Genomic DNA, 9,582 nt, shown 5'->3' with positions numbered 1-9,582 from the left:
TAGCTTTGATAGTGTTAGAAATACTTTTTAAGATTATCCTCTTCTATTCAGCTATTATAATAGATGTATAGTTCAGTATAATATTCTAAGAAGATTTTTTCTTTGCTTATATATAGATGTATATTTCAGGAAAGAGTTTCCAGGTCTAAATAAAAAAATTAGACTTTAGTTTTGAAAAAAATCTATCTTCAGGTTTATTTTATATTCTCATCTATTTATTGAGAATCAGTACTATTTTTTATATATATTTAGTACAGTATAGTTATTTACATTTTCTAATATTTAATAATTATATTATATTTTATTATAGTAGCTGGAGCTTGCTTTTTATAGTATATTTTATTTTCTTTATTTTCTATATTCTTCTAATATTCTGTAGTAAAACTGTATAATTTAGCTTGCTTACAGAGTTCAGTAATCTTTCTTTACTTCTGCTTCTTATATAGAACTAAATATTTATTACATAACATGGCTGGTCTTTATTATAAAATTATATTTCAAGAGATTTAGTGATAATGGATATTTTTAATAGATAAAAGAAAAGATAGATGGATAATAACTGAAGTGTCTTATTTTAATTTCACAGAATATCTACCAAGGTTTTCCAGGGGCTTATTTATTTACCTGCTTGCTTACCTACTTATTTATCCTACTTACCCACTCGCTCACTCTGTTTATCTATATTCTTAATAATATTAACTAACTCACCTGCACTTACCTTATAATTTAGTGTTGCTCATCCATAAAGCAGCAACCTAATAAAGACTCATCTTCTAGTCTGCCACGTTCAATCATGTTGGCTTAAGTACAGCTAAGCAGACGGGAAGCCCTGTTTTCCACACCCTGTGGTCGTATGTACCACTTGTGATTGTGGAAAGGATGATATAGCACATTTCTTTATGAGGACTGCGTGTAAACTTGGCTACGAGGGAACTCGGCAGTCTTATGCGTGGGTTCTGATAACCACGTCCACACTTGGTAGTTGATACTGAGGAGGCATGTATAATAGTAGAAAACTAGATAGTAAGATGATAGACCAGATGCCTACGGTTATTATAACTGACTATGTCAGGTAAAACGTATCTGGATATATTAAGAGTATTGTAAATAATTTAGGGGGGGTTATAGAGCATGATGTTTACTATTCATATCTCTCCCTACTCCGGATCTTTTAATGTGGTTGATAGACGTTTTCTTAATTGATCCTAAGATTTTCCTGTATGAACTCTATCTATTTGACTACATAATTGGTAGCGCGGGTGGTGTTATCATGATTTCATCGATAACTCACATACGAGGATGAACTGTACTAGGTATATATTCTAGTCATCAGAAGTCCACATGCCCACCCAGCAACACATCAAAGGCACGACCGGACTGTAATAGAAATAATCCGGCCCGATCTAACGCGATTACTGACAGTATCTTGTAGGCCATACCTGAAACCAAGTTGAAAAGAGCATGACATAGTTATGAAATGAAAAGCCTCCGACCTATCCTGAAGGATCGATCCTCTCATATCCAAATCCTCATGTTAACGGCACACACAAACAACCTTTTTCCACACTCTGACTTAACTATCGCTTGTAACACAAAAGAATGAGCGCTCACTCAACAAGCATGGCCGGATGGTGTAGTTGGTTATCACGTATCGTTAACACCGATAAGGTCCTGGGATCGAGCCCCAGTCTGGTCATACTTTTTGCCGAGCATTGCTTTTTGCACTGATGCCAATCAACGTTTTGCATGCTCCCGAGAGCATTGTTTATGATCTCTTTCGTCGAATTTCTGTTTATACATATCCGTGAACCTGGTGGGTTCTTCGACAGCACCCTTTTGTCTCAATGCCACGTTGGTCTACAGGTCACCCCATTCCGGCTATATTTCGACGAAACCCCAACAGTGATGGATACACAGCTCAGTATTGTTCAACATTGATCTAGTTCTCATTATATATGTCATCAAAAAAAAAAAAAAAGGTAACTGGAAGAGCTGTGTACTTGATCTTTATACGTACAGATTTTGTCGCCGAGTGCGTAGTTCGCTATGCAGGTCCGCGCGATCGACTGACCAGTTCTGGGGATAATCCCAGGTAGTTATATGCATGCCAAGCGTAATATGCAGCAACTTGGCAGCATTTGAGACTTGTACGAATAAAAAAAAAAAAAAAAAAAAAAAAAAGACAGCAGTAGTAGTATATAGCTGAAGCTCGATTCTAGTCAAGGTATGGGTGGCAAAAACAAAAACAAAAAGTAATGACCAGACTGGGGCTCGATCCCAGGACCTTATCGGTGTTAACGATACGTGATAACCAACTACACCATCCGGCCAACTTGCTGGAAAGCGGGTGGATCTTTGGCTATAGAAGCCAGATAAGCCGGGTTTGCATGATTTTGTGCATACACGCAAAAGAAGCATTGCCACGGGGTAGTGTTGCTCTTGAAAGAAGACGTTAAGCTGCCAGGTCTTGGCTTCGCCACACAACAATCAATAGCCGTTTACATAAGTACTATAGTCCTTGTGGCAAGGTTTCTGCTTTTGTGCCCATTGGTAAGGTCTAAACCCAAAGGGTTCTCGATGAAGCGTTGCAAATTGTGTTGCGGCAGGGAGGTACTGAGGTCTTCCGGTGATTTGGGTCACCTTTGGGTTCATATCTAGTCGCTACTATGCGAGAGTAGCGTCTTCGGAAAGATAATTGGTTAGTTGTAATGATTTCTAGAAAGTGTAACTACGGTCAACATTGCAGTAGATGTAGTTGATCTTCGGCTAATCCAGCCAGGCAATCATCGTGGTCCTGTAAGGAACAGATAATGAACAGGACTGCTGTGTATCACCCCCCAATTTAGCATAGGCCCAGAGGTGAAGAAATAAGCCGGCGAAGCAGTTTTGGTTTCTTGCTTTCGTGATACATTTCGTCACATACCTCCTGCCCACTTTGGAACCAAATAAACTTTCATCTCAGCCAAGCTATATTGGTAGACCCAATGCTATCTCTGTATATGATGTAGGGATCGGCGGTCAAAGCTTATGCAGAGTCACTGAAACCTAGTCATATATAGATGCTACTGAACACACCTCCCTCGGAGTACAACAACAGACTCATGCTCAATTGCGTCAAACATGGAGCTACTGGCCATAGCAGGTCTACTCTGGGCCATTAGCAAGGCTTGTATATATTATGTACCCTTGCTTCACACTCATACTTACCAGCTTACATGGCAGTAATCACAGCATCATGGACTGCACTGAAAGCGCCCGTGAAAGGCCCTCGCGGTGGCGCAACAGCCACGAAGCACATATTCGCCATGGCCGTGCGGACTTTCTTCGAAACTGTCACACTAGACCAGTTCCGGTAGGTTACAACAATTCCACACCCAGGCACACTTCTTCATAATGAGGTCTTCAGGTATGCTTACTCCCCTGATACCTCCGCTCGGTTTCTCGAAGCATGGGCACGTCGCACACACACAACCTTAAACACCGTCAAGCTGCCTGACGGGACCACCGCGTTCTGGCTAGGCAATCCAGACGCCGAGCGACTGCTCCTCCATTTGCCAGGCGGCGCATACTGCCTCCCTGCCTTGCCCTCCCACATCGACTATTCCACCTCCATCCTCAAGCATCTGGGACAAGCGGGTATAAATGCCGGCATGCTCTTCCTCCCTTATGAGCTCACCCCAGCCGCGCAATATCCTCATCAGATGAAGCAGGCCGTCGCGCTCCTCCAATATGTCATCGAGGACCTGGGGAAGCGGCCGTCTGATATTGTGCTGCTGGGTGATTCTGCGGGCGCACATCTTATCTTGTCCGTCCTATCTCATCTTGCGCATCCCAATCCTCACATCCCTCCCCTACTCTTGCGTGAGAACCTTGCTGGGGCACTGTTGCTTTCACCGTGGATGGGCGAGTCTCGGACCGACTATGACAGTTGCCGGAGAAACGCGTCGCGGGATCTTGTCTCACCAGGACTATTGACTTACTGGGCCGATATGTTTCTTGGAGATGCTGAATTCGACAGCTATAACCGGCCTGCGGGTGCGCCTGAAGGCTGGTGGCGGGATTTGCCTGTGGAGGAGTTTTTTTATTGGGGTGGGAGGATATGAGGTGTTGTATGATTCGATTATAAAGACTGCTAGGAAGATTAAGGTTAGTGATTCCACGGCTTTTGTGGTACAACTTCGAATGACTTGTCTGTGTGCCTCTAGGCAGAACATACGAGAGTCACCATTGGTATTGCCCATCTTGAAGTCCATTGCGAGGCCCTCTCGCCTTTCAATCCGAGTGTGGTTTCGCCGGATCAGTACAGAGCGTTGCTGGCATGGTTGAAGGGTGTTTTGTGCAAGTGATGGAGTAGCATACTTGATAGGTGATGGATGAGACTGTTAAAGTAGGTTTTTAGTAGTTCCAAGTTCTGATCCATTGAAGAAAGTGAGCAAATTAGCTGTTTAGAGAAAGAGAGATCTGCTGTCCCGTTGATACAACAAAGACAGCTCAGCAAATCAAAATACACACAGTTCGACTAAGACACACGCGACTTCGACCACAAACAATCCACCCCTTCCTTTCTCATTGTTTCAATAGAGAGAGAGACAGACAAACAAACAGCAAAAACAAAAAGAAGAGATGGAGTTGAAGGGGATCGAACCCTTGACCTCTCGCATTTCCCATTTGAGGATGCGAAGCGAGCGCTCTACCACTGAGCTACAACCCCCGGTAGACACATACATCCCTTCATTATAGGATTGGTGTGGCAAATTTCATGCTATACAGCTTGACCCATACCATATCAGACCTGTTATCAACAACATCGTGCAAGGCTTGATCGTACATGCCTACCCATCTAATAATGTGCGGACATCCTAAAATATTTCAATTCGTAGTGCTCTCTCGGGATTTCGAATGAAATGGGTCATGTTATTATCACAGCTGCTACCTACGAACTGCGGTTGTGCAATAATGGATGGCATGTCCGGATCGGCCCGTTTCCCCGCAAAGCTTATCCAGCTGGAGTTATACAACTTGATCGGAGAATTATCAACTACCCCTATATCCAAATTTGTGTAACTGGAGATGAGAACTCGCTGCTTACCTGCACTTATATAAATAGATACATGACAGGATCAACTCCACTAACATTAACAAATCAGAATACCAACTATCTAATATCAAGACCAAACAAAACAAATCACCTCCCCAACTCAACACTCAAACACTACTACATCAGAACACAAGCACCATAAATCCACGAACCAGAAAAAGATACCATCTACAACCCCCCCACAACCTCCCTATATGACCCCCTTTCCCCCTTTATATCCTCCAGCACCCCCTCCCCCCTACACACCCACCCCAACTCCCTCCTCGCCCTTCCCCCCGAAGCCCTATTCTCAGCCGCCAAAAACCCAGCAACCACATCCCCCAATTTCTCCTTCGCCTCCTCCACGCCCAGATCCTCCACCGGAACATGCATGATCTCCGCCACCGCCCCCAAAATCTCCCCAACCGTAACCCCCGTCTTATCACCAGCATTATACACACCCCCCTGCACGCCCTTCTCAACAGCAAGCAAATACAACTCCGCCGCATCATTCACATGCACCGTCGTCGTACGATTCACGCCCCCACCCACAGTAACGATCTTCCCCGCATGCTTCGCCATCTGCATGAACAGTCTTATCCCGCTGCCGCCACGCCCGTACACGAACGGCGCAAGGCGGATGTCCATTACTCTTACCCTTCCATTGGATTTCTCACCAAGGGCGAGCCCATGCGCGGTGATCTCGTTCCGCGAGACGAGAGGGTGCGTGTCGAGTGGTGAGAACTCGTCGGTTTCGGATCCGTCGGCGTTAGGGCGCACGAGGAGCGTGCCGCTGGTTGTGACGAGGGGTTTGGGAGTACCGTCTGGGTTGGGGGTGGAGGAGAGGCCGGAGACGATGGCGTCGAGGGCTGCGGTGTCGATGTCTTTGATGGAGGCGTAGCTGGGGGTTTGTCCGAAGACGAAGGCTGTCGCGAGGTGGATTACGGCGGTGGCGGAGGCGCTTTCGGTTCGGAGCGTCGATAGGCTGGTTAGGTCGCCTCGGACGGGGGTGACGCCGAGGGAGAGGAGTTTGGTGTCTGATTGAGGGGTGCGCGAGAGGGCGCGGATGGTGTAGTTGCGTGAGAGGGCGAGGGGGATGAGGGCGCTGCCGATGTAGCCGCTGCCGCCGGTGAGGAAGAGGGCTTTGGTGGTGGTGGTGGTCATTTTGGGGTTTGGTTTGGGGGTTGAAGGTTGTTGATGGTGTGGTTGTTGTTTGTGAGGTGTGTGAGGGTGAGGGATTGATTGTTGGAAGGGTGAAGACGTCGTTTTATACTGGTTTTAATAAGTGGTTCTTTGGGGGTATACTATCTACTATGCATGCTTAGGGCTCGGTGATTAATTGGTAGGGGATTGGTTATGTCCGTGCAGATGAGATGCCGTCGGGGTTCGGGTCTTCGCGGTTTCAACTCTCCGTCGGGGTTAGAATGTGTTGGTTGATTGGTCAAATGGGGTATAGCGAGTATAATATTATTAATGAAGCTGATCCTTCTAATCCTTCTGTTTCTGAAGAAGTGGAGTAAAAGGACAAGTAGGAATGTGAGTCTGTGCTATTGCTATTGCTGAGAGTTAATTTTCGGCTAGTCATACGTTGTCTGAATTTGCCATGTACCGTGCCCAGTCTATGGACGCATCTTGAACTAGGTGCCGTCTCACGCCACTGCTCTCTGTCGCGGACTTAAGAGAACATTAAGTCCTTTGATAAAGATTAAGCCTCTGCAGCAGGTTAGTAGACCCTACCACGACGGTTGACCATGTAGCTTACCCGCTCTCATCCGTCACTTTAGCACCCGGTGCCAATTGAATGTTGTAGCGCATAAGAAGGGTGGGAACGAGCTAAGTCGAGATTAGTATACCAGCGTCAGTAAAGATCTATGAGAGCAGGCTATACCTTTGACATCTCTAGCCAACTTATGTCTGAGAAGGCGTCAGCATTGTCAAAACCAGTCAACATTTGTCCAAAGGACTTACTCCTTCCAACGCAAGTGCGGGAACCACCGCCAAATGAGAAATAGAATCGTTCTGAAACAGTATGAGCAGTTGCCTCTATACCGGTCGGGTTACTTACTGAGATTTCCCACATCCCCTTCCAGCCACCTTTCCGGACGGAATTCCTCGAAGTCAGGACCCCATATCTCGGGGAGCCGGTGAATGACCCACGCAGATGACCCGACCACCGTCTGAACTTATGTTACAACGGGCGCTCAAAGATGAGAAGCAGGAGATAACTTACGCCCTCTGGAACATAGTACTTCCCAATCTTCATACCCCCCTCCGGGACATCACGGTTCAGTTGAAGTCCAGCAGCAGGATACAGTCGGAGCGCCTCATACATCACAGCCTGCAGATAAGGACAGGATTCTGCTTGCTGGAATGTCACCAGATCGCTCAGCTCTCCGGCGGCTCTCTTCTCTTCCAACTCCTGCATCAGCCTCTGGTAGACGGTCGGATTTTTCAGCAGGAGATAAAATATCGCATTGAGCGACGTCGCCGTCGTATCTGAACCGGCAAACACATTCGCAGTCAACATATATGCCATGTCCGTGTCACTGAAGTGAGGCTTTGTCTTCTGAATTGCAAACAGCTGGTTTACGATATCTCGGTCATCACCACCCCGGTCTTTCCGCGAGACGATCTCTTGAGCTGCAAATTGGTAAAAGTAGCCATTTCGATCATTGACTGCCAACCAATTCCCAATATAGGGCTTGAGCACTTGATGAAGATCGTAGAACCAGGGTACATTCATGAGCCAGGACATTGACCGCAACGATTGCTTGAGCCGAGAAAACACGCCATCGTCGTCCCCGGCAGTGACATAGCCAAACGGGCGTGAGAAACTGACTGCACCGATTACATCTTTATAATCATACATCAGTGAAGCCCACAGTTAGATGCACAACGTACGTACCAAATGCGAACAATTGCAGAAATACTCCAAGGTCAACAACCCCGGACAGGGTGTCCAGCTTTTGCACCATGCTCGTGAGAAGAGAGCTGACATTGGGCTCGAGATGAACCATCGAATCCATTGAATAAGCACGTGCAACGAGCTTTCTCTGTTCGCCATGTATCTTTTCGTTCCGCTGGCGGAAGAGGTCAAAGGCGTGAATCTCTTTTGGAACGCTATATGACGCGGATTTGGCGAACTTTCCTCCCGCCTCTACTGACAATTAGTGGAGCCTTGAAATATTGGAACAGGTTCAAGAAACTTACTATATATTTCCCTGAACGCTGTCGGGTCCGCTACGCTCCTGGATATACGCTCAGTTGCGAGTTCAGCGCCACGCAAGGGCAAACTAACAACACGTTTGGTCCTGTGCGTACCACTGCACCATACTTCCGATGAAGCGCAAGGTACTTGCGATGGGCTTGTCCCTCGTAGGTGAGGTATGCCCGATGCCAGTTGGTAAGCTTGGCCCAAAAGGGTCCCGGAATTCGGGCTAAAGGAGACAAAAAGCACTGGTAAATAGCATAGCAGCCAGTGCCGAGAAGCAAAAGTATGCCAGCGGCGAAAGAATTGAAAAGTAGGGATAATAGCTGCATTATGGGCGATCGAGCTGTCAGTTTGGAAAGGCACACAATCAAGCTTTGAGCGGGGAGCGGATGATGAAGGGTATTTATGGGTGATGAGCGGCAGCTTAATGGTTAGACATATGAACTAATGCAGAAGCACAGATGCATTGTCTGCGCTGCCCTCCTAGATCCAGAGTGTTAGAATTGCTATGCAGCTAAGGTCCAACACATGTAACAGTGGGTTGAATACCTTGTCGTCGCTCTAGTGAGGGGAAATATCGGTGGCAGCGGGATATTCGGTACTATGCACGAAACGGCCAGCATAGGAGTAGCACAAGACTCAAGCTAGTTGGGGGCCGCGCCAACTCCCTGCTTTATGTTCTGCAACCGACATCTCCGCACCAAGCTAGGCCTCTTGCCCCACAGCAACGGCGATCTGCCGAAGACAATGGTGCGTTATTGTGCCGTGCCACCCGCAACGTCCAATCATTTATCCGCTATATCGCATATCCAAGACCTCAGTGTTGCTGTCAATGTCTCACCGCCATCCCCGCCTTGAATGAAGTGGGACTGTGTCCGTGTGGAAGTTCAGGAAGCAGACCGCACTCGAGACGATACTCGTACGTTGTCGGTAGACGTATTTCCTTTGGTTCACCAGTACTAGCCGGGTTATGAGGTGAAACCAAACTTGGCTCAGGTTTTGAATCTGACACCCTTTGTTTCTTTATATCAATAAACAGGAAGAGTAGGGGCATGAGAGCTCCGTGGATTGGGAAAACCAACCAGGGCCGGGCTCCGACTCCTGATGTATTTGGAATCTGAACTGTGTCTTGCAATCGAGAGCATGTGGAAATGATGTGATATAGGACAATTGTCAATACTAGACGGACTGGTGATGAAAACGCTCACTGTCTCCATTAGCTTGTTGCGATTGTGTTCGTTTGAAAGGTCATGCTTTGACGGCATGTGAGATTTACAGCAATTTCGTGATTCGA

The 9,582-nt window shown here is 46.7% G+C and overlaps 3 protein-coding genes and 3 non-coding genes across 6 annotated transcripts; 2 read left to right on the top strand and 4 right to left on the bottom strand.

Moving 5' to 3' along the window:
* The first annotated feature begins 1,622 nt into the window (after positions 1 to 1,622).
* On the top strand, positions 1,623 to 1,696 carry AtWU_t47. The gene has a single exon. It is a non-coding gene; the product is annotated as a tRNA-Val (tRNA).
* Positions 1,697 to 2,256: 560 nt separating this feature from the next.
* Positions 2,257 to 2,330, bottom strand: AtWU_t46. The gene has a single exon. It is a non-coding gene; the product is annotated as a tRNA-Val (tRNA).
* An 885-nt stretch (positions 2,331 to 3,215) lies between these two features.
* AtWU_01753 (esterase) lies at positions 3,216 to 4,103 on the top strand (the record flags this gene model as incomplete). The annotated part of the gene is made up of 2 exons (XM_035496867.1): positions 3,216 to 3,352; positions 3,407 to 4,103. 2 exons carry the CDS (start codon positions 3,216 to 3,218, stop codon positions 4,101 to 4,103), a joined length of 834 nt encoding a protein of 277 aa, XP_035352760.1.
* Positions 4,104 to 4,624: 521 nt separating this feature from the next.
* Positions 4,625 to 4,711, bottom strand: AtWU_t45. Its single transcript is given in 2 exon segments — positions 4,625 to 4,660; positions 4,676 to 4,711. It is a non-coding gene; the product is annotated as a tRNA-Ala (tRNA).
* A 555-nt stretch (positions 4,712 to 5,266) lies between these two features.
* Positions 5,267 to 6,241, bottom strand: AtWU_01752 (oxidoreductase domain-containing protein; the record flags this gene model as incomplete). Its single annotated transcript, XM_035496866.1, has 1 exon — positions 5,267 to 6,241. One exon carries the CDS (start codon positions 6,239 to 6,241, stop codon positions 5,267 to 5,269), a length of 975 nt encoding a protein of 324 aa, XP_035352759.1.
* A 485-nt stretch (positions 6,242 to 6,726) lies between these two features.
* AtWU_01751 (cytochrome P450) lies at positions 6,727 to 8,617 on the bottom strand (the record flags this gene model as incomplete). Its single annotated transcript, XM_035496865.1, has 9 exons — positions 6,727 to 6,790; positions 6,840 to 6,910; positions 6,966 to 6,991; positions 7,046 to 7,096; positions 7,143 to 7,254; positions 7,308 to 7,930; positions 7,983 to 8,234; positions 8,288 to 8,325; positions 8,376 to 8,617. The coding sequence occupies 9 exons, from the start codon at positions 8,615 to 8,617 to the stop codon at positions 6,727 to 6,729; spliced, it is 1,479 nt and encodes a 492-aa protein (XP_035352758.1).
* Positions 8,618 to 9,582: the final 965 nt, after the last annotated feature.

The sequence above is a fragment of the Aspergillus tubingensis genome (assembly GCF_013340325.1).
Source record: "Aspergillus tubingensis WU-2223L DNA, scaffold_3, whole genome shotgun sequence".
Taxonomy (NCBI): domain Eukaryota; kingdom Fungi; phylum Ascomycota; class Eurotiomycetes; order Eurotiales; family Aspergillaceae; genus Aspergillus; species Aspergillus tubingensis.
The sequence above is the reverse complement of the archived record's forward strand: the minus strand, read 5'-3'. Positions and strand labels throughout refer to the sequence as shown.